Below are 23691 nucleotides of genomic sequence, written 5' to 3'. Positions count from 1 at the left end.
CCCTGCAGTGGACCTCGATCTGCCTGTTGAGCTCGGCGATCGTCCTCCTTAGACTTCGGTTGGTTCGTCGCTTCTGCCACCTCGCCTTTATGGACTGCTTGGCTTCTATCAGGTGGGCCAGCCGACTGTCCATCTCGTCTATCCGTTCGTCCGTCTCCAGCTCTTTGGTGGCTCCTTCCGTCGTCTCAATGACGTTGGCCGCCCATTACTCAATGTCCGTAATGTCCAGTTGCACCGCGGGTAGCGCCTTTCGAAAGGCGTCCCAGTCCGTAATGCGATGCTTCCTTATGCCACTGTTGCCTTGGCCTTCGAGCGGTACGACGATCTCCACGATGTAGTGATCGCTGCCCAGCTCTTGGCTCGTGTTTCTCCATTTTGCTTCTCTCGATCCTTCGTCGGTTTTGACGAAGGTAAGGTCTGGAGTGGTGTCTCTCGTAACCGATGTGCCGATCCTGGTGGGAAAGGCCGGATCCGTGATTAGGTTCAGACCCACGTCGGTGGCGTCTTGCATCAGCTCTCTCCCCTTGACCGTCGTTCTGTGGTAGCCCCAGCCTTGGCTCGGAGCGTTAAAGTCTCCGCACACTACGAGCGTATTGCTCCCCGCGACTGAACTCGCCTTGTGGAATAGTGCCTTGAATTTTTGTTGTCCGTGGGACGGATTGCTGCAGACGTTCACCAGGAAAGTGCTCTCCTTCCTCCACTTGCCCGTGATTACTTCCACCGTGCAGTGTTCGATGGCGCTTCTGCTGATCATTTCGTGCTCCATGAAGGTGATCCCTTTCCTAACGAAGGTGCAGACCCCTCTGCCCTTGCCCTTGGACGTGTCCCTTTTGCTCGGCGGGCTGTCGTGCGACCGGTAGCCCGGTAGTCTCGGCGTCTCTTCGCTGTGTGTTTCTTGAATCATTATGACGACTCGAGTGGTACAAAAAATATCAGCAATTGCTCATACCCCCGTAAGCAAGCAAAGATGCAATGGCTCATACCCAGTAAACAATGGCTCATACCCAGTATACGTTTCTATAATGAACAAGCTTAAAACAAGCACCCGAACCATCAATAAAGCATTGCATACTCCCCTAGGAAGTACGCTACGGCCGAGGATGCTCGCCAAGCGAGAAACGAGGTGCTACTTGCGAAGCGGCGGAAGCAATGCGTTTGACCGCGAGTGCTGCATTCACCTGCCGAGAGGATGCAGCGTAAAGTCTAAGACTAACGTTGTTGGAGCGAGTCTGATCCCGCTATACGAGCGCGCGAAGCCACAGCTAAGCGTTGAAAACGAGCCGAACTGCGCAAGCAGCAAAGCGACAATGTGAGACGGCAACGTAGAGAGGAGGCCAAAGCTCGTAGACAGCTTGCCACACGTGTAATTCGCACTGCGGCTCGTTATGTCTTGCAAGAAGTCTGACCCCTCCTATCGTATAACTGAATGCATTACCAATTGTGCAGCAGGCTTTCGCCTTCACGTATTACAGGAGTGTAACATGCTGCCGAACTTTTATAAGTTAGTGTAATATCAAGAAATTAGCGTATTCACGCATGGTCTACGTTTGGTGCGATAAAATGGCATCCATTAGAACCAGTAGGAAATTCTAAAATAGTAAATGTCTCCCCCACCAAAAAAAAAAAGAAAAAAACGCGAAGTGCGTTATTAATCTTTCAAAACTGGCGCTAAGCACGTGCTAATCCATGAATGACTGCTTTCAGCGACGAAGGTAAAAAAGTCGATGGCATGGGCTCACCACTTCTAATCAGCAAAATTTGCCGGCCTTGAGCATCTCGGTGAGGTAGCACAGCTGCTATATCTCTACACTCTGGGACAATAGTTGAAGGCCTGAAGTCGTCAAAAATTTGCCGACAGTTGTCCCGGACGCGGTAGTACTTTGTGATGCTCTTCAATGCTGCCTCAACATTGTACTTCCGCACACGGAGAAACCGGAGCAGAAAGTCAGGGTCGTTGTGCCAGTTGAGTCCGGGCTCGCCTAGATCGGGCGAAAAAATGACGGATTAGAAACGTTGTTTCTTTAACTGAACGGCGCATTGATGTGTTTGAATACATGACAAGGCTCCATTTAAAAACTTGCAGTATGGGAACCTGCTACATTTTTTTATGCAGAATCATTGCTCCTGCAGCTCCCAAACAAAAGAAATTCACACGGAATCAACGTTGTTTTTTCCTCGTAGAATACAGTCTTGTTAGCGACGTCACCATCTGTTCATCTTACGGACGGTTTGAATTTCACCTGTTTTGTAAGTGTTTGGGGAAAAACATTGACAACATGAAACTTTTTTATTTTTAACAGTGACTCAATTGGTGTTTCCCTATATCTTTATGTTCTTCTAAGTCCTTCTAGTCTAATTATCTGCCTTATCAAGGTATGAAAATAATCCCATTTGCGAAATCCCTGTTAACCGCGCGCCAGCAATACGAAGAAAGCGGTTCGTACTCAAGAATGGTCGATCCGCGCTAAACCTGGTGCTAGTCGACCATGACAACGCAGAAATAGTTGTGAAGGCGCCATTAACAGTTTTTATGAACGAAAATGTTAGTGAATCCGACCCGAGGTTTATATAATTGCGTAACGTTGCGCGAGACTCCCCTCCTTTTTTATGTGCATTTAGTCAAGCTGTAGCCCACCAAACATGACAGAGCCCACCAAGCGGCAAGTCGCGACTGCCTAACTGTCGGTGAAGTGATCGTCATGGTTGAGGTTGCTCTATGCGAGCCTCGTTCGCACGAACCCGACAGATGCGAGTTGAATCAGCTGACGGGTCCGGCGAGAGAGAGCTAGAGAAACGAAGAGGGGAAGGTTGGGAGGTTAACCAAGGACGTGACCGGTTGGCTACCCTACACTCGGGAAGGCGAGGTCATCATCTCTCCCGACTTGCCATCTGCGACGTTTGAACGGCACTGCTGTCTTCTGACACCCTAAAATGTGGCAAGTGCAGTTGTAACTGCATTTGCCGCATTTTAGGGAGTCGGGAGACGGTGCTCAATGTCGTCCGCTGTCGAGGGGAGCCGTACGGGAGAGGTAAATCATTCTCGAAGATGGACCACACATTGTATACGCGCTTCTGCACCACTTACGCGCCTTGGGGTAGCCTATATGCCTCACTTCTCGCAACGTTTAAAGAAAAGCACATCTGAGTGTCAGCACCGAAGCATAATAGAAGCGTCTGTTGAGCATTGTCTCGTTGAGTGCCCACAACATGACAAGCAGCGAGAGATCTTTCGCAGTCGTCTGAACAGTTCGAAACAAGCGCCCATACTCTGTGCAGACAATGGGCGCCTTTGTCGTGCCCCAACAAACAGAGATTGGCTCTACGAGATCTTCCCTTATGTAGACAGTGAATAGATAAATTCCTTGCGAACTGCAGTTAATGTGCCTATTTGATTTTCTCCATTTTCACATTACCTGCACATGCTTATGTTGTCCATGTAGTTAAGCAAACCTTTTTCTTTTCTCTTTATTTTCGCCGTGATCCACGTACTTGCTCTGTTAATGTTTTGCCATTTAGTTATAGACTTGACAATTTGTATTATCAATATCTTTTTTTATTTACCTAAGATTTAGGGTAGCGGGACTCACCTAGGCCGAACTTCCAATTTTTCACATTTAGAAAGTCGCAGTTTCGCCCAAGGAGCAAAACATTGCTAGCGATATCAAAGCATTAGACAACTACACGAAATAAGGTTCGCAGTTTAATCGGCCATATAGACTGCAGTAAACATTCGCTTACTGATTAAATTAACAACCGAAGAAGAACGGCATATTGGGCGAGTTGGTGGTTTTCCATAAAATGTTTATAAACAGCGCTAAAGACGTACACCGGACAACAGAATAGAAGATGGAACACACACGGCTCTGTTTTTTTTTTGTTTTTTTAAGAAGCGTTGTGTGTGTCCCATCCTCTATTCTGTTGTCCAGTGTACGTCTTTAGCGCCGTTTTTAAACATTAAACTAACAAGCACGGTGTCCCGCGTGCAAGGCAAACATGAACAGATCTCACTGGATGACCGTGAGTATTCGCTGTCATAACACTGAAGTGAGAAGAGCGCCGGCGGCGGCGAGCAGTCGTTTCGTGTTGCCTCTCACTTCACAGCTCGTCTTCGAAACATCAGGGCACGCAACCTCCAACAGTAGGCGCGCATGAAGACATCGAGCATAAAGCCACAAGTAATCTCGGCTCGCCCTTGCTTTGCGCCCGCCGCAGATTACCTCCAAAATACGGCGCGCGGGCCGCGTACGCGCTCAGCCGCGCGGATAGCCATGTACGCGCTCTTCTTCCCCGGGCCCTAGCGCGCGCTTGATAATGTGGCCTCCGACATTGGTCACGCGAGAAAACGGCGCGCATCAGGCCATGTCTCCCGGCTCACCTCAACACGCTTTCCCTCGCGCCCGCCGCATAGGGCACGCGGGGCGCAATCTCGTCGCCCTTGGACTTTATACGGAACATCACGGCCGCAATTCGCTTGGAGTGTCCGCATAATTGCTATCGCAAAAAGATGACAGTCACTTTAGCGTGTGCGCTGAAAAGAATGGAGGCGAAGCTAGCCTGCCCGCTCTCGAGACATTCATTACATTACTTGACATTTTCATTCTAATGCGTTGTTACTTGATATTACTTCTTTTATCCCACCGAAGGTCGTGGGTTCGGGTCCCGTAATTAACACGACATTAATTAACCGTACCTTAATTAAATTCGTCTTAATTAACACCAAAGGTAGTGGGTTCGACTCTCGACCTTCACGATGTCAATTGAAATTTGACTTGGATATATGGCCGGTTCGCCCATATCTCCAATTGGGTTCGAATCGCACCAAAGGTCGTGGGCTCAAGTGCCTTAATTAACTATATCCTAATTAAGTGTGCCTTAACACCACAGGTCGTGCTGACGCTTCTTCGCCTCGGCTTCACGCTTTCTTATAAAGAAATTGATGGCCTAATTCGCCCTAATTAACATCACAGGTAGCGGGCTCTACTCCCACCAAAATTTGAGGGTTCGCCTCCTACCAAGAGGTCGTGGGTCTTAATTAAATTCGCCTTAACACCAAAGGTCGCGAGTTCGAGTCCCTATGAATGTTGGTGCCCCAACACCGGAAGGCGTAATGCCGAACATCGGATTTTTTGTCCCATGAGTCGTCTAAGGCTTTCGCCTGAACCATAAAGAAGATATGTACGCGCTGCCGAGTACTCGGAGGCCATAGCGTGAGTATGCCCTCTCCCCTCAGTGACCTCTAGACAAACCACCCTAAATGATCCCACTCCCCAGCCGTCATTCCGACTCGCATTGGATTCCGTCCTACAAGCCGGCTCGACTCGACTTTATCGTGTCGTGTTCTGCCATGTTAATCTCACGCGACAGGACCGCTTTATATGTGCCTATAGTGTTCATATACCCGCGCAAATTCTGCGGAGCATATGATTGCACAGTGTAAGCCGCAACGGTCGCGTTTCATTTTTGACTGAGTGTGCTGTTTACAAGTTCAAGCATGGAAAAGCACAAATTCACCTGTGCCACCATTTACTCCTGTATTCGCACAATACTGTGCAGTCATCGAGGAACAAGCGTGAGGGGCTGACCGTTCAGAAGCTTGGTGAGATCGTCCAGAGCCTGCTGCCTGACCTCGTCCGTTTCTCCCAGCTCTTCTTCGGCGATTTGTCGCAGCTTGGGAAGCAACGGCGTGCCCGTCATGATCTTGCCGGCACTAAAAACGTAGATGGTGAAACTTCTGCACACTGGAAATACAAACAGTCCACAAGTGAAATCCTAAGTAACTTCGTAAAGAAAAAAAGCACTGGGTGAAAATGCATAGGAATACGTACTAAACGTTTGAACTTAATTACCTCGAAGAATGAGGCTATCAAATGTTCTAAATCATTGTCTACTAAACAAATATGCACCGACATTCTATAATAGGTTTCCATTACAATCGTATATATCGGTGATCCTGCAAGCCTGTTTCTTGGTGATTCTTGGGGGCGTCGGCTAAGACTTGTTTGTATAATGAAGCGTTGTTCCGTACTGTGAGAAGATCGGTTTTCGTGCCTGCAAAGCTGTTCACAGATGTGCAAAATGCCAACAGAGTTCATTAATTCATTTCACGAAAGTTGCAAACGTGTGTGCTAAATAGCTTGATAGAGGTATCGAAAGGGCGGTGTTGGACGACTTTCCTGGGTTCATCCCTCTCCCCCGGCCTACACTCCTGGACCCGAATTCAAGAAACCTCAGGGACAAATTCACAAATCTTTTCGTTCGTAAGTGTTGTGTGCTATTGGCTGGCTGCCTTCGCTAATAATATGTCTGACATCATGACTGGTCAGCATCAGCTTCTACGGAGAATTTTTTGAGTGGACAGGCCCTCGTTCGTAAGTGAGCTTTGCCATTGGCTGGTCACCTTCGCTAATAACATGTCCAGCGTCAGGATTGCCTGAAGTTTTCTCTTATGAACTGTTCTAGCGTAAGAGGTTTTTGTGAAAAGGGACCCTCTTTCGTAAGAGCGTTTCCTCATTGACTGGCGCTTGGGAGCCTGCCACTTACGATAGTGATCGGCATGATATCCAAACGATACACTGACGCGGCGAACATCCGAGACAGCTCTTACGTAAACGAAATTCTGTGAATACTGAACCTGATCCGCCACTGCAGTGTAAACAAAAAATCGGCAGGTTTGTGCGACGTTGCAGGATAACAAGGTAACATCCAGCGAAGCTGTTAGTAGGACTATCAAAGCCCCTCCTCATATTCCTCAGCGAACCGCCTTGATCGCCGGGCAATCTGCAGAAATTTACATATATTCCAGGGTCCGTATTCACAGAAAAGTTCTTAGGCTAGAAATATTCGTAAGAGCACGTCTAGTCAATCGTGATGTAGGACATATTATCGAAGCTGACCGGCACTTACGAATGAAAAAGCTTCAAAGTGAATTATTTAGGTGAGCGTTAACGATTTACATGATGCAGGTGGTCAAAAATTGATCCGGACCCCTTTACTACGGCGTCCCTCGTAACCCACGTACGTACTCTGCAGTTTTGAGATGTCAAACATTAGTTTTGCCTCAGGCTTTTCCCTGTAGCTTTCAGGGCGGTAACGGCAGCGGTGCGTTAGTGTTGGGAGCAGCGTCAGCGCGTAAGCTCCATGCATTTTGAAATGCACACTTTCGAGATGCATGCGCATTCTTGCCGGTTTGCCCACCACACCAAAGCGCCGTTCTGGGACGCGATCTCCGAGGTTTCGCGGATGCTGTCGCTCGGATAGTTCAGTCTGAACGCTGAAGACCGTTCTCTGCGGCAAAATCGCCATAGCTCCGCCGACCATTCTGCACAAGGAAAACTCGTAATGTGTGTGTATATATATATATATATATATATATGTATGGTGTCCCAGCTGACTTTAGCCAGAGCTTAAAAATATGCAAATTCAGAACCAAGGTGATGTTGTTTGCGGTCGCTTGGAGATACTCAACCAATTGTTTTCATTCCGCCTAATTAGATAATTAGTTTTAACTGATTAACTTCTCAAATATTAAAGTTACATTAAAAGTGTCAGTGAAAAAATTTTACAGCAACATGAAAAACTCCCGACCGACACAACTTTCTGTTGCTCAATACGTGCTACATAACTGTTTTTCCGAGCCTGAAAGAAGCCCGCGAATACCCGCAAAGTGCTTCGAGCGGCCAGTCGCGCGGCAACTCTATACATCGACAATATCAAAATTATTTCGCTACGCGAAAGGGTGTTCACGCGACTTCAACGGAATTTTGCCGATTTATCGTGATGCCACTAATTTGATCCATGACTTTGAAACCTCACCTGCACGTTTATCCAAGCACACACTCTATCCTATACGATCTGCCAACCGGGTACACCCAGTAGTTTTTTACGTCAAGTGTTTCGGAATCCCGACCAGCGCCGAGGCGCACCACAATTAGTGCAATTTTGTCATTACCTTGTGGCTCCCCAGTACGGCTTCCAAGTTTCATATTTCCCCGGCGCTCTATTCACACGAAGGGCTAACCGCCATATCTAGCATATATTTTTCTCGTGGCGGTTCCATATACAGCATCAAAATGGGTTCAGGTAAGCCATTACCTAACGCAACAATATTTCACCCGCGCATGTAACTTTGCCCATCGCATCACCCTCCTTATTGCGCCCAATTTTCAGCACGCTGCGACGTTTGGTGTTTCAGAGAGGCGGGCGTTTACGCCTACGCGTTTGTGTGTACGCGTCTCACGCTTACGTGTCTGGCGTTTTGGAGCGCTTCTATACCTCGCTGCAAAACGGCACGACTTTTACTCGGTAAATGACTGCAGGTAACCAAAATGAATGTGCAGCCTTCCGCCGGCATCTCCCATAAACCAAGTGTAGCTTTGTAAAGTAAAAATATAATTTAAAGAAAATCCGAGCACACCTTAACGGCGGTAGACGTTCTCACGCTTGGCTTTTGCAACGACTCGTTTTTAACGAAGCGTCGCCACGACTTCCCGAACTGCAAGTGAAAACAACAGTCGCATCGCAGTGCAGGAGACGCGACAGGCCCCATCACTCGTCCATGGATTTCCTGCGACTGTCTTCGCGCAGTTCGCGCGAGCAAGCGGAAGTGCTCATACCAGATATGCTGTGTGCGCTTTAACACGTTTGAAGGTCGTCACCTACGTGGTTCAAACATAGGACCGCAAGGTAATTTGAAACGTAATACAGTGTTACCTAGTGCTAAGTGATGGGACAAGTGTAAGAAAACGCGCTCTTGATCCGCCGTGACGACAGCCGAATTCACTGCACTACGCGGACGGACGTCCGATGAGGACAAGGGCGGACATTTAACTCTGCATGCGCTGTTTTCTCGCCGTGTGTTCCTGCGTCCCCTTAGCTCAGTCCCATTTCGCAATGGACCATCTGATCCGCAACGAAGTTATCCGTCGTTCGTTCTGCATGCGTCCTTTCCAAGGTAAATACACCTGGTAGCGAAGCTTCCATAGGAGCCCATACGTTCTAAACATGGCGGTCCATCGGCGGTTCATGGGGCTTAGCGCCATCTGTATGTGGTGGGAACACTTCCGGCGGAAAAAAAAAAAAATAATGTGACGCCATGTCCGTTAAAAGCAGAAGTGACGTCATTTTGTTTTCGAAGGCGCGAAATTTGTTTTGTTGGCCTGCTTTTGGAGCTATATATTCAAATGCCCCGCCATTCGACTTGATGACGTTTCAAGCTTTCAGCGCGGAAAGCAATGCAGGAAAAGCGAGCCGTACGGCTGTCGAAATCGCACCCCTGCACAGAACATACTTTCTTTGGAGGCCGACGAAAGCTTTACGTGTAGAGTGCTGATCCTATCGTCGGACGCCGAGCTCGTTGGCCGGCGCAGTCGCACGAAAACAACTACACAATTATCTGGCGGTCGTAACTCACTACTTTTGACTGAACAGATTAAGAAGCGATGAAACTACCCGCGTCACCAAATTCAGACAAACTTCGACAAGTAAGAAAGCACAAACTGTGAGGGGGCGTATTTCAACAGGTGAACTTTACGAGGGCGCCTTTCTGCCCATTTCAAGACGTGCATTGCATTGCGAGTGATAGTGGCGTCAACGCCCCCTGTAACAATGGGCGCCGAAAATAAATGCATTTATTAATAATAATAAAATTGAATAAACTTGTATTTTCTTAACTCGTCACGAATATATAAAATTGACCAGAAATTTTATTTTAGTTGAATGAATCTAACTGTGTCTCACTTGAATTAAAAAACGCTTTTTTCTTTCCCAATGTTTGTTCCCTCCAAAACATACTCGCGCTTCAATCGCTGCTCCCATAACCCCCCTTGCTGATGTCGGTGACAATCTGTACTGAACCGCTTTTCGCCCGAAGCTTCGCGACCTATTTGGATCGACCCTGTCCTTTCCTTCGCGGCTTCCGTTTGCGCTGCTAAATATCTTACTGATTATTCGACACCGTCCTGCAGGCGGCGCCCCATCTTCCAAGTAGGGGATACATTAGTTAACACGTTGTGGCTGTCGGCCCAAGGGAGTTTATAGCCATTTTCATTTGAATGTGTATACGCCTAGCGGACCCCGTGATAATCTTCTTCCTGTGCTATCAGTTTGTCCACCCTATAATAACAAAAGAAAGCACACGAACTGTGCAAGAAAAACGTGTACGTTGAACAATCGTGCACCATCATTCCCGACCAAACAAAACGTTCGTAGATTATAGAAACGTTGATTGCTTCTATCTCAGCGTCGCGACGGGACTCGATGTGCTGGTAGCATAATGAACTTATCGGGACGCTTCCAGATTTCTCTTTTCTGCTCACCTCTCTATACTGTGATGCAACCAGTTCTTGGAGCGCATGGCTTCGCTGCCTTATATACGTCACTTTGTTTTCTTTTTCTTTTTTTTTTTTTCGCAATGAGGCAGTTGCATGCATCTTGGTCTGCGACAGCATTAAATCGCTGTGCGTGCCCAGCCTCCCAAACGGATCGTCGGCGAACGTTGTAAGCTGACGGACAGCTGCAAATATTTCCCGGTTGTTGAGAAGCGACTTGGTGAACTGTATATGTTACTAGTGAACCTTAGTGTAGGTTATACCGCGTCATTTCGAGCTAATTTTTAGAACGAAAGCGAGGGAGAAGGATATTCAAAGAAAGACTGGACAAGGGAAGGAAGTGAACCACAGCATGTTCGGGCCGGCCATCTGTATACGCATAAAGAAAGGGCGGGGCAGGGGCTCGCCAGGTAAAAAGTTTGAAACATTCAGAAAAGGGGAAAAAAATAAACGGTACTCTGTGTGTACGCGCAGCGTAAAAAGAAAAGCGCAATATTTTTTACGAAGTAACTCACATGATCGGGCGTCGTGAGTATACGTGCCATTTTGAGCAGGAAAATGAAAGCGCTACACTGTCGCCACTGGCTATCGACATGCAGTGCCGGTGATTGAACATTAAAATTAAATTCTGTGGTTTCACGTGTCAAAAGCACGATATGGTTTCGCGGCACGGCGTAATGGGGGACTCCGAATTCATTTGTGCCCCCTGCGATTCTTCAATGTGCACCCAATGGATCTGCTTTTTTTTTTTCGTCTCCACCGAAACGCGGCCAGCGCGGCTGGGATTCGACCCCGCGCCCTCGAGCTTAGCAGCGCAACACCAAAGTCACTGCGCCACGGCGGCGATTGAAAAGCACGAAAGCACAATGGACAATAAAAAAGGAAACTGAAAAAAAAAAAAGAACTGCAGACTTACGCGACCGCGGACGGATTACGTTAAAGCGTTTCACAAAATATCTCATCAGTGACTATTACTCAAGCTTTCTCATTTGCATGCTGACATCCTAAAATGGCTTGAGCAATGTTTAACTAACCGCTCGCAGTATGTCTCATTTAACAACCACTCTTCTAACATTGCATCCGTCACATGAGGCGTACCACAGGGGTCCGTCCTCGGCCCGCTTCTTTTCTTAGTTTACATTAACGACTTACCCTTGCACGCGTCCTGCCATATGCGTACGTTTGCCGATGACTGCGTTATTTACGGCGCAGTGAATACCATCACTGACCAAGCAGCACTTCAATTTAACCTTAACTACGTACACGAATCGTGTGATCTTTGGCTGATGACACTCAAGCCTAATAAATGCTTACTTGTTTCATTTACCAGTCGGCACCGCCCGCTTCGCTTTTCTTATCAGATTGGTAACGTCACCGTGGAATTAGTAGAATATTAGAGATATTAAGGTGTCACCTTGGCTAATGACCTAACCTGGAACGCGCATGTTACTAATGTTATTTCACCCGCCGTGGTTGCTCAGTGGCTATGGTGTTGGGCTGCTGCGCACGACGTCGCGGGGTCGAATACCGGCCACGGCGGCCGCATTTCGGTGGGCGCGACATGCGAAAACACCCGTGTTCTAAGATTTAGGTGCACGTTAAAGAACCCCAGGTGGCCAAAATTTCCGGAGTCCTCCACTACGGCGTGCCTCATAATCAGAAAGTGGTTTTGGCACGTAAAAACCCATAATTTTTTTTACTAATGTTATTTCATCGTCTAACGAAACATTGGAATGTCTAAAACGTCATTTTCGCTTCGCAGCATTCATGTGAAACTGTTAAGCTTATAAATCATTGGTAAGAACGAAACCTGGGTACGCATATTATATCTGAGATCCGCATCAAGCATATCTCGCCAAAGCCCTCGAGGCAGTTCAAAATCGCGCCACCAGGTATATTTATCAGCATATCGTACTTGAAAAAAAATAATCTTCCTTATCGCTTCTATCCTTTCGTCGCCGCATTTCCACCCTCTCGCCCACCATACACCGTCCCTACAACGCGCCTGTCACAACGAATTCGCCATGACCTGCAGGTAGCACAACCACATACACGCACAAATACATTTTCAGCCTCGTTTTTCAACAGAGCAGTTAAATACTGGAATGCCCTACCTCATCAAGTCGCTGCCGTCACCTACTCTTCACAATTTGTTCAAGACGTAACTTTTTATTTACAGAGTTGAATGCATTGTAACACTTGTTTCTATATGTTGTATCCCCACCCCTTACGTAATACCCCGACTACAGGGTCCCTTAAGGAAATAAAATGAAATGTAATGAAACGAAACCCAAACGTTAGTGAAGCAGAGTTCCCCAACAGTAATGCTGCAACATTTCTGGTTCCTGTGCACCCTTCTCCCTACCACCGCGCGTCGCGCTAAGGCACAGCTTCTGAACGCAGATATTTTCTACAGTGAATAAGCGCAAAGGGTATCGATAATATGCGTACAAAGTTTCGAGGAGAAATGCTTGCTTACAGCGATGAACTTCAGGCTATCCACGGTTGTTATGGTGTGGGGATGCTAAACACGACGCGTCAAGGGATAAAAATCCCGGCCCCGGCGGCCGCATTTCGATAGGGGTGAAATGCGAAAACACCCGTGTTCTTAGATTTAGGTGCGCGTTAAAGAACCCCAGGTGGTCAAAATTATACCAGAGTCCCCCACTACGGCGTGCCTCATAATCAGATCGGGGTTTTGGCGCGTGAAGCGCCCTTATTTAATTTAATTTAACAAAATTCAGATTTAAGTCAATGCTCGCATGGGGCGTTCTAATGGCGCCAACGGTTTGGGGAACTTCGTACATTTCCTGCGAAGGCCGCAATGTATTTACAACCTTGACATTTCTACAGCAAGATTTCCCCAACGCACACTTTATTCTTGCGAAACTTTATATCAGTATAATAATCATATATAACAATATATCAGCATTACATCAGGAAACGGCAAACGTGCTGGGCTCGGTGGCTGTGGCACGATGCAGTCCTCAATGAATGAATGTGTGTGGTTTAGTGGCGCAAGGGCCAGATATGGCCAAAGAGCGCCAAGACGGTGTTAGTGATTTCGCGGTGGAATGATGAGAGAGAGAGAGAGAGAGAGAGAGAGAGAAAATAATGCAGAGAAAGGCAGGGAGGTTAGCCAGAGGTAGTTCTGGTTGGCTACCCTGCGCAGGGGGAAGGGTTAAGAGGGATAAAAAGAGAAACAGAGTGGAAGGGGGAGATAGAAAGAAAGGGAGACAAGCACGAACAAAGCGCGTACACTACAGAGCGGTAGGGGGCGGCATTCTTAGAGTCTGTCGTGAAGCCCCGTAGACCGCAAGAACCTTAATAGTGCGAGTAAGGCCTTCAACGCGGATGTTCTTTCGGAGCATTGGCCTAAAGCTTTCAGTTCTGAAAGTGGGCGATTGTCCAACTGGTTCAGTACTCTGCACATCACTTGTCGCTCAGCACTGTATCGCGGGCAGACACAGATAATGTGTGATGAGTTCTGTGAAGATGTGACTTGGCTGTAAAGGGGCCTAAAAATAGTCGCTGTAAAGTGCGTAAAATCTACGTGCTATAAAATTATGGCGATGACTAATGACGAATGCTATGAACACTAAAATCCATCGTAGAAGAATGATGCAAAATAGAAAATATTTGAGATGGTAAAATTACTTGGAGCACTGCTGCCTCGCCAGAGCCCTTGAAACACAAGGGCCTAGAGGCATGTGCTATACGAAAGAGCTATCACAGCGGCATTCTCTGAAGAGAGGACCCGCTACGAACATGTGGGGCTAACAACATGCAACACATCTTTCAGAAAACTTAGGACCGCGTTGGTGTCAAATAGCGGTTCTGGGCCGAGCAGCATTACAGGATGTAGGGGGATGTGCTGCCGGTATGCTAGAGAAAAATGTTTCCTTCTCTCAGATTCGTCTGCCCGACACCCCAGGAGGATGTGGAGGACGGTCAACCTCTCCCCGCATCTACCGCAGGTTGGAGGATCATTTTCAGTGAGTAAAAAGTTATGCGTGCCAAATGTGTGTCCTATTCTGAGGCGACAGAATAGGACATCTGTTAGCCGTGATTTTGTTACGGAGGGCCAAGAACCTAACTGTGGCTTTATTACGTGCAGTTTTTTATTTACTTCTGCGTCCCACATACGTTGCCAGTGGTTTCGCAGTTTCCTTCTTAAGAAAGGCTTCAGGTTTATGCCAGGGACCGAAGCAGTAGGATTAACTGCATGCAATGAAATTGATGTGGCCATCTGGTCCGCTAGAACGTTACCCTCTATGCCCCTATGTCCAGGCACCCAGCATATAATCACATGTTGGTTAGATATATATGCTTTACACAGTACGGAGTAGAGTTCATTAATTACCGGATTTTTGTGGTTACAGAAAGACATCAAGGCCTTCACAACACTAAGGGAGACCGTATATATAACTGATTTCTGGAGTTTTGATTTATTTATATGCTTTACGGCCGACAGCAGTGCGTAGGCCTCAGCCGTAAAGATACTAGTTTCCGGATGCAGTACGTCGGATTCCGAGAAGGATGGACCGATGGCTGCATAGGACACCCCGTCGTGTGTCTTCGATGCGTCTGTGTACAACTCCGTGCAGGAGTGTTTGTACTGGAGTTCCCGGAAATGCATTTGGATTTCAATCTCTGGAACGTGTTTTGTAACTTGCATGAAAGATATATCGCATTGTATCAGCTGCCACTCCCAAGGAGGTAGCAGCTTGGCTGGATGCATTAGGAGAAGCTCGAGGAGTGGAACATGCATTTCATGACTAAGCTCCCTCACACGCAGCGAGAAAGGCTGTCTTACGGAGGGACGATTACGAAAGAGTGTAGCATATGTCATATCGTTAACGGTATTAAAACACGGATGTTGAGGATTAGAGTGGACTTTCAGAAAATATGTTTGGCTGATGTATGTTCTCTGCAGATGAAGTGACCACTCATTTGATTCTACATATAAACTTTGTACTTTGTATGGGACTTGTTCTGAAAGCGCCAGTGGCCAGTCGGATTCCTAGATGGTGGACAGGGTCTAGCATCTTTAGCGCACTCGGGGCGGCAGAGTGATAAATCACGGCACCATAGTCTAATCGTGATCGAATGAGGCTTTTATAGAGTTTCATTAAACACTTCCTGTCACTACCCCGTGTAGTCTGGGATAGAAGTTTCATTATGTTCAGTGTTTAAAAAAAATTTTTTTAATATGTTTAATGTGGTGGACGAAAGTGAGTCTGTAGTCAAGTATAACACCTAGAAATTTGTGCTTTTGGTTTACAGGTATTTGTTGTCCACCCAGTTCTAAGCAAGGATCTGTGATCAGTCCTCTCTTTCCTGTAAAAAGAACACAAGAGCTTTTGTTAGGATTGATCTTAAATCCATTCTTGTCTGCCCACATTGAGACTTTGTTCAGGCCATGCTGTACCTGTCTCTCGCACACTGCGAGGTTACAGGATTTGAAAGCTATTTGTATGTCGTCCACGTAGACAGAACAAAAGATTGCCGGTGGTAATGAAGCGCGAAGCGTGTTCATCTTCACGATGAAGAGTGTACAGCTGAGCACGCCTCCTTGGGGTACACCCGTTTCTTGCGTAAAAGGACGCGAAAGTACATTGCCGACTTTTACCCGGAAGGTACGACTGGACGGATAGCTTTCTATTAGGTTTAGCATATTACCATGTATGCCCATTTCCGACAAGTATCTTAAGATTCTGTAACGCCACGTTGTATCGTACGCCTTCTCCATATCGAGCAATATGGATAAGAAAAACTGTTTGTGTACAAATGCGTCCCGGATATTTGCTTCTACACGTACAAGATGGTCAGTTGTGGAGCGCCCTTCTCTGAAGCCGCACTGATAGGGATCAAGGATATTGCTCAGTTCAAGGAAATGAATGAGTCGCCGATTAATCATTTTTTCAAATACTTTACAAAGGCAACTTATCAGGGCTATCGGGCGGTAACTTGCCACTGAGGAAGGATCTTTGCCTTGTTTCAAAACCGGGATCACAATGGCTTCTTTCCATGCAGTTGGAAGGTATCCTGCAGCCCAAATGGTGTTGAAAATTGTGACTAGTGTAACTTGGGTGTCTTTGTGTAAGTTTTTGATCATTTCATACATGATTCTGTCAGATCCCGGTGCAGAGCTCTTGCATGCGCTCAAGGCAGCTCTCAACTCGGCAATACTAAAAGGACAGTTGTATGGTTCATTCTGTCGACATTTTCTTATGAGTGGCTTACATTCTTCTATTTGTTTATATTTCAGAAAGGATTGCGAGTAATGGTTGGCACTTGACACGCTCTCAAAGTGCTCCCTAAGTGAGTCCGCCTGATCTTGTAGGGTATCGCCTTGTGTGTTTACCAAAGGGAGTGAATATGCTTGTCGCCCTCTTATCCTATTAGCCCTGTTCCAGGCTTTGGCCTCATCAGTAAACGAGTTGATACGCGATAGAAACTTCTGCCAACTTTCTCGTCTGGCCTGTCGGCGGGTTCGCCTGCCTTGGGATTTTACTTTTTTAATGTTGCTAAGATTCTCCGCAGTGGGAGAAGCGCGTAGCAACCCCCACGCCCTGTTCTGTTTTTTACGAGCGATCCTACAATCGTCGTTCCACCACGGGACACGCCGGTTCCACGCCAAGCCATTTACTTCTGATATGCATTTAGATGCGACATCTATTATGAAGACTGTAAAGAACTCCACTGCAGCGTCAATTCCTAACGAAGACATGTCAGCCCATGAGATACTAGTAAGAAATCGAAATTTCTCCCAATCAGCTGTCTCAATCTTCCACCTAGGAGCGTGTGGTGGATATTCGTTTTCTTTAGGTGATCTTAGCAGTATAGGGAAGTGGTCGCTGCCGTAAGGGTTGTCGGTAACTTCCCATTCAAGTTCAGGCAGTACAGACGGGCAGTGGCGTAGCTAGGTCGTCTGGCACCCGGGGCCCCATAGGTCTTCTGTCAGCCCACTCCCCGGGTGTAGCCGGCGGAAAGAGGGGTGTCTTCAGACGTATATGACACCCCCCCCCCCTCACTGGCCCCTTGCATCCGGGGCCCACGGCTCCCCGGCCCCCCCTATTGCTACGCCACTGCAGACGGGGAGACTATGCTAAGATCTATTGAAGAATAGGTTCTGTTTGCAAGAGAGTAATATGTGTGTTCCTTCTTATTCAACAGGCACGCACCAGAAGAAAAAAGGAACTGTTCAACAAGACGTCCTCGCGCATCTATACGAGGGTCGCCCCACAGGTAGTTATGTGCATTGAAATCGCCAAGAACAACATAGGGTTCTGGCAATTCATCTATAAAGGACTGAAATTCATGTTTGCTTAGTTTGTAATGTGGGGGTATATAAAGCGAGCAAATAGTGATAAGTTTGTTTAGCAGAACAACTCGAACCGCCACTGCCTCAAGGGCCGTTCGCAGCTGTAAACGTTGACACGCTATGCTTTTTTGAATTACAATTGCAACACCGCCCGATGATGCGACAGCATCATCGCGATCTTTGCGAAAAGTAACATACTGTCGAAGAAAGTTTGTGTATTTTGATTTTAAGTGTGTTTCCTGTAAACACAGCACTTTTGGATTGTGTTTATGGATAAGTTCTTGCACATCATCAAGATTCCTAAGAAGACCTCTGACATTCCATTGAATGATTTGTGTATCCATATTTAAAGTAAATTGGTGCTGTGTTTACGGAAACGGAAGTGATGCCTTAGATTACAGAGCCCTTTCGAGGCCCTGTAATAGGGGTTTTGCCCTTTCTGAAGCGTTCGAGCGAGTTTCGGCGCTCCTTAGGCGTTTGGTGCGCCTTGAGGACAGGTGTAGTGTCCATTGCCTCCTGTGAGACGCCGGACAAGCGCTCTTGCGAACGAGAGGTTTTCCGAGAGAGTCCTGCCCCGGAAGGCAAGACCCCTGCGCCCACCAGCCCGGATGTCGATGGGGCTCCCTGAGGGATTTGGCTGCGCTGGCCGTTGCCAGCGCTGGAAGGGGCCTCGGAGGTTGGGGCAGCCTCGGCTGCGCCCACCACCGCCAACCCAGCAGACGGGGCGTCTGCTGGGTTGGCGGAGCAGCGCTAGCTGCAACCGCCGCGGGGGCAGATGGCGTAGCTGCCGACTCATTGCTTGTGGGTCGGACAGCCGCCTGAGGCCGTTGTGACGCTGCCCCCTGACGCGCCACATCAGCAAAGGTTTTCTTGGGCAGGTACGATACCCGCCTGCGTGCCTCCTTGAAACTTATATTTTCGTTTACTTTAACTGTTACAATTTCCTTTTCTTTTTTCCAGGATGGGCACGACCGCGAGTACGCGGCGTGCTCCCCATCACAGTTTACACAGTGGAGAGCATTCTCACAAGTTTCAGATGTGTGTTCGTAGGCACTGCATTTCGCACATGTTTGGCGGCCTCGGCAGCTCTGCGAACTGTGGCCGAAGCGCTGGCATTTGAACTATCGGAGTGGATTGGGCACGTACGGCCTGACACGGAGCTTGATGTACCCGGCCTCGATTGACTCGGGCAGGACACTTGAACCAAAGGTGATTATTAGGTGCTTGGTTTGGATCTTTTTACCATCTCGCCTCATCTTTATTCTTCTGACATTGATAACATTTTGCTCACTGAAGCCCTCCAGGAGTTCCGCTTCAGTCAGCTCAAGCAAATCATCATCCGACACAACACCACGGGTGGTGTTCATTGTACGGTGCGGCTTTACTGTTATGTGGGTCTCCCCAAATGACACTAGTTTCTGTAGATTTTCATATTGTTTCAGATCGCGGAGCTCCAAGAGGAGGTCACCGCTTGCCATCCTCGACACCTTGTAACCTGGACCAAAAACATCAGTCAAGGACTTTGAGACAAGGAATGGTGAAATGGTTCGGACTGCTTTGTTTGGCTTTTCAGAGTGAATAACGTGGAAGCGGGGGAAATTCTGGATTTGGTGTCCAAAAAACTTGAAGACATCTTCGGTGCGCCCTCGTTTCTGAGGGCGATCAACAAGGGAGGGGAAAGAAGTTTCCATGAAAATATGTATACCTTCGGCAACAGCGCCGACCGCCCACCACGGAGCCCAACGAGGGGACGCGGCAGAGCTTGCATACAAGTCTGCACGAGGCCAGTCATACGCCATCACTATAACCGAATATGGTGTACCCAAGGTTGGATAGCCACACAGGGTTAACTCTTGCCGCCAAGGAGAAAGGAAGTAAATAGAAGAGAGAAGGAGACAGGAAAGGACTAAAAGTGGAAGGGAAAGACGAAGGTTTCAGGAGAGAGAGACAGGAAAAGGCGACTGCCGATTTCCTCCAGGTGGGTCAATCTGGAGGTGCCATCTATGTGAAGCCGAGGCCGAAGAGGTGTATTGCCTCCGCCGGGGGGCCTTAAAGGTCCGAACACCCAGCATCGGCTCAACCCCCAGGATCCCCCTTTCCCCAGACACGGCTAAGCCGCGTACGGCTACACGCGGGAGGGGCCAACCCTCGTGTGCGCGGGTACGTGGTGTCGCAACACACCAAACGCCTGCTGACGCAGACGCCCCTGCGGGGTGCAGTCATCAAACCCGTTTGCCTTCGCTACCCAGGTGTATGCCCCACTCATCATCCAGATACTGTTCCTGGCCCTGGTTCCTGCCGCTTCCGATGCTACGGCTCCCAGCGAACCACATCGCTTCCAGTGTACCGCCGGCCCTTGTCAGCTGTCTACAGCTTCGGACAGTCCGGCAGCACTACCGCTGCTGTTCCTCAACTGCCCACGGATTCGCTTACCGTCATCGGCAACAACCGAAGAGGCGACCGTAAAGCAGCATCTCCCACGCGCGGCACTCTGTGGGCTCGGTGGCTGTGCCACGATGCAGTCATCAAACCCGTTCGCCTTCGCTGCGCAGGTCAGTAACCAGTATTGCTTTTTCACAAAAAAAAATCAAGCGACTACTGTCTCCTACAGCTACCGAGCCCGCAATGCTGCCTTTCCATTGTTATTGAATGTGCTGATGTAGTAAGTACCTAGTTGTTGTTGGCTGGCGATATCGAGTCAAACCCAGGTGCCGACACGGTACTTGCGGAACTAAAGAAGCTGTCTGATGGTCAGTCACAACGACTCGCCGAGGTTCAAGGTTTTAGAAACCAACTAACAACTACCGAACCGGCTATATCAGACCTCAGTAACATATCATCCGACCTATAATCTCACTATCAAGATCTGGTAACATTACGCACCGACATCGAAACGATCTGCACTAACACCACCCAAACAGCCAAAGAAATCAGGAATAGAAGCCCGCCTGGATGACGCCGAAAATCGCTCGCGACGTAACAATAATATCATAGATAACAGTGTATCGGAAAATTACGCCCAATCTGAAGAAACAGTCCTCCGCCTCTGCCGTGATCACCTAGATCTAAGTATTGACCCTAAAGAAATTGAACGGGCTCACCGTCTTGGGTGCCATTCTTCTGAGTGCCCTCGCCCCATAATAGTCAAATTTACATTTTTTTTAAACCAAAGAGCTAATCCTTTCTAATGGCCGTAAGTTAAAAGGGACTGATTACAGCATTGGGGCGGATTTCTCACGCTTTGTCCGAGATGCGCGAAAGCATCTCGTTAGATTTGCCAAAACTAAAACCACAAAATTTTCCTTGCGCTACAAAACATGGTTCATCGGTTCTAAGCGGTACGCATTCGACGAGTCATCGCAGACAGTAAAAGAAATGTCATAGCATACGGTTCATCGTCGTGTAACTGAACTTCCTTGTAGCAGCCCTCGTGGTAAACTTCCAAATCTTTCTTTTTCTATTATTTTGACAAACATACGCAGTTTCCTCCCCAAGCGCGGACACATCTATAATCTTCTTTTATCATCTACCAGCAACAGACTTATACTAACTGAAACGTGGCTAACAGATGACGTCACTGATACTGAAGTTCTTGCCGATCTACTTAATTTTAATGTTTTCCGCAAGGACCGCCAGGGCTCCAGAGGAGGAGGTGTTCTAATTGCCATTAACCAGTAATTGGCTTGTTCTGTTATTAACATCCAATCAGAGCTTGAAATACTATGGGTAATCTGCTGTTCCGCACCTCAAACCGTCATACTAGGTGTCTGCTACAGACCTCCCCACAGCAATCCAAGTTTTTCTTATAACCTAAATGATAGCCTAAATCAACTTACTGCTACACATCCCAAAGCACGCATTCTTCTTTTTGGCGATTTTAGCTTCCCGTCTATTGACTGGCAGAACTTAACACCAACAAACAATAAAGAAATAACTAACTTCCTTGACGTCTGTCTAAATTTAAATCTCACCCAGTTAGTAAAAGAACCCACACGCGTCGTACGTAATTCGTCAAACATCTTGGACCTTATACTAACTAATTACCCTGAAAGTTGATCAAATCTTATTTATCTCCGCGAAGTTAGCGACCGCAAAATTCCACATGCTACTTTCACCTTCATCCCGGAATGGCGCCAAATGTTCCACAAAAAGATTCGCCTTTACGACAAAGGCAATTATAATGAAATCAACAACCAACTGCTCGCTTTCTTCCAGACTTCGAAAGAGGTTTCCACGACCGATCAATTGACTTACTGGCTTACCTTTAAAACCAAAATCACCGAACTAACAATCAAATTTATTCCTACCATTACATTTCGTGCCAATCATAACAAACCACGGTTCACAAAGTCCTTGAAAACACTTGAGAACAAAAAGAAACGACTTTTCCGTGCAGCAAAACGAAACCCGAGCGCATGCGCATGGAATTAATGCTACGAGGCCCAGTCAACATATTAGCAGTGCATTTGTAATGCCAAACACGCATTTTTTCAAACTGACCTGCCGAAGATCCTAAGCAGTAACCCCAGAAAGTTCTGGCAAGTTCTAAACCCTGATCATGCGCCTACATCACACTTACCAACACACTTGGCGAGGAAGTGAGCGACGCTGAATGTGCAAATATATTTAACACTGCATTCTCATCCGTATTCACCAACGGAACTGATATGACACCATCTGTCCCAACTGGCCAACCAATTAAGATCGCTCATGCCACCAGTCACATTCGCTGCGCACGGCATCGCCTGTATCACTGAAAATATTAGGATGTCATCTTCTGCACGTACTAACGAAATCACCAGCAAACTTTTCAAAAACACTCGGCATGCTTCTTCAGTGTATTTATCCTTACTGTCCACGCAATCACTTTCCGCAAGTGGCATACCCAGCGATTGGAAGGTGGGGAAGGTCGTTCTGGCCTTCAAATCAGGTAACAAAGAATCACCCCTTAATTACCACCCCATCTCTTTAACAAGTGTGCCATGCAAAATCATGGAACATGTAATCTATTCTTGCATAATGAATTTTCTAGACTCTATTAATTTCGTTCATCCTTTTCAACACAGATTCCGTAAGAACCTATCTTGTGAAACACAATTAGCTATTTTTGTTCATGACTTGCACATGACCCTCGATTCTAACCTTCAAACTGACGCAATCTTCCTAGATTTCGCGAAAGCCTTCGACAAGGTTCCTCACAAGCGCTTGCTACTAAAACTTTCTGGGTTAAACTTACATCATAACATACTGCAGTGGATAAAAGAATTTCTGGCAAACCGTACCCAATTTGTTCACGTTAATAATCAAGCCTCTAGGTCTCTTCCAGTAACATCAGACATCCCGCAAGGGTCAGTCCTTGGTCCCCTTCTATGTTTAATATATATTAACGACCTACCAACACATGTCTCCTGTAACGTCCGTATCTTTGCCGATGACTGTGTTATCTATCGCACAGTCACTAACCCCTCTGATGAACTAAATCTCCAAAGTGATTTAAATTGCCTCCAGGACTGGTGTAACCAATGGCTAATGGAACTAAACCCCGATAAATGCAAACTCATGTCATCTCATCGAAAATGTAATCCTCTCCTGTTCCCTTATACAATCTCGCACGTTACGATAGCATTAACACAGTCTTATAAATACCTAGGCGTAACGTTGTCCAACGATCTAACCTGGAACGCGCATGTCACTAGAGTGATATCATCTGCTAACAGAAGCCTTGGATTCTTAAAACGTCATCTACGTCAAGCCACTAAACCTAAAATTGCTTGCCTACAAGTCACTCGTACGCTCTACGCTAAAATATGGCTCTGCCATCTGGAGCCCTAACCAAGAATATCTAACAAACCGTCTACAATCAGTACAGAACTATGTCACAAGATTCATTCATTCGTGCTATTCATATAATGCCAGGGTATCATCGTTAAAAGCAAAATCCGGCCTAACAACCCTGGCTTGTCGGCGTTGTATCGCTACTATGTACTTATTACATAGGTTCTTTTACAGCTCACTTCTCATCATCCGCCCTACATCAGT

At 47.2% G+C, this 23691-nt stretch overlaps 1 protein-coding gene across 1 annotated transcript in view; it reads right to left on the bottom strand.

Moving 5' to 3' along the window:
- The window catches only part of LOC126546198 (alpha-tocopherol transfer protein-like), a 72739-nt gene that overhangs the window by 22191 nt on the left and 26857 nt on the right, over positions 1 to 23691 (bottom strand). The window contains exons 2-3 of the mRNA XM_055062162.2: positions 5583 to 5738; positions 1740 to 1979 (exon numbers count right to left, since the gene is read on the bottom strand). Coding sequence (XP_054918137.1) covers positions 1740 to 1979; positions 5583 to 5694 — 352 coding nt within the window. The 5' untranslated portion in view covers positions 5695 to 5738. The remainder of the gene's footprint in view (positions 1 to 1739; positions 1980 to 5582; positions 5739 to 23691) is intronic.

Source organism: Dermacentor andersoni, chromosome 1 (assembly GCF_023375885.2).
Source record: "Dermacentor andersoni chromosome 1, qqDerAnde1_hic_scaffold, whole genome shotgun sequence".
NCBI lineage: Eukaryota > Metazoa > Arthropoda > Arachnida > Ixodida > Ixodidae > Dermacentor > Dermacentor andersoni.
The sequence above is the reverse complement of the archived record's forward strand: the minus strand, read 5'-3'. Positions and strand labels throughout refer to the sequence as shown.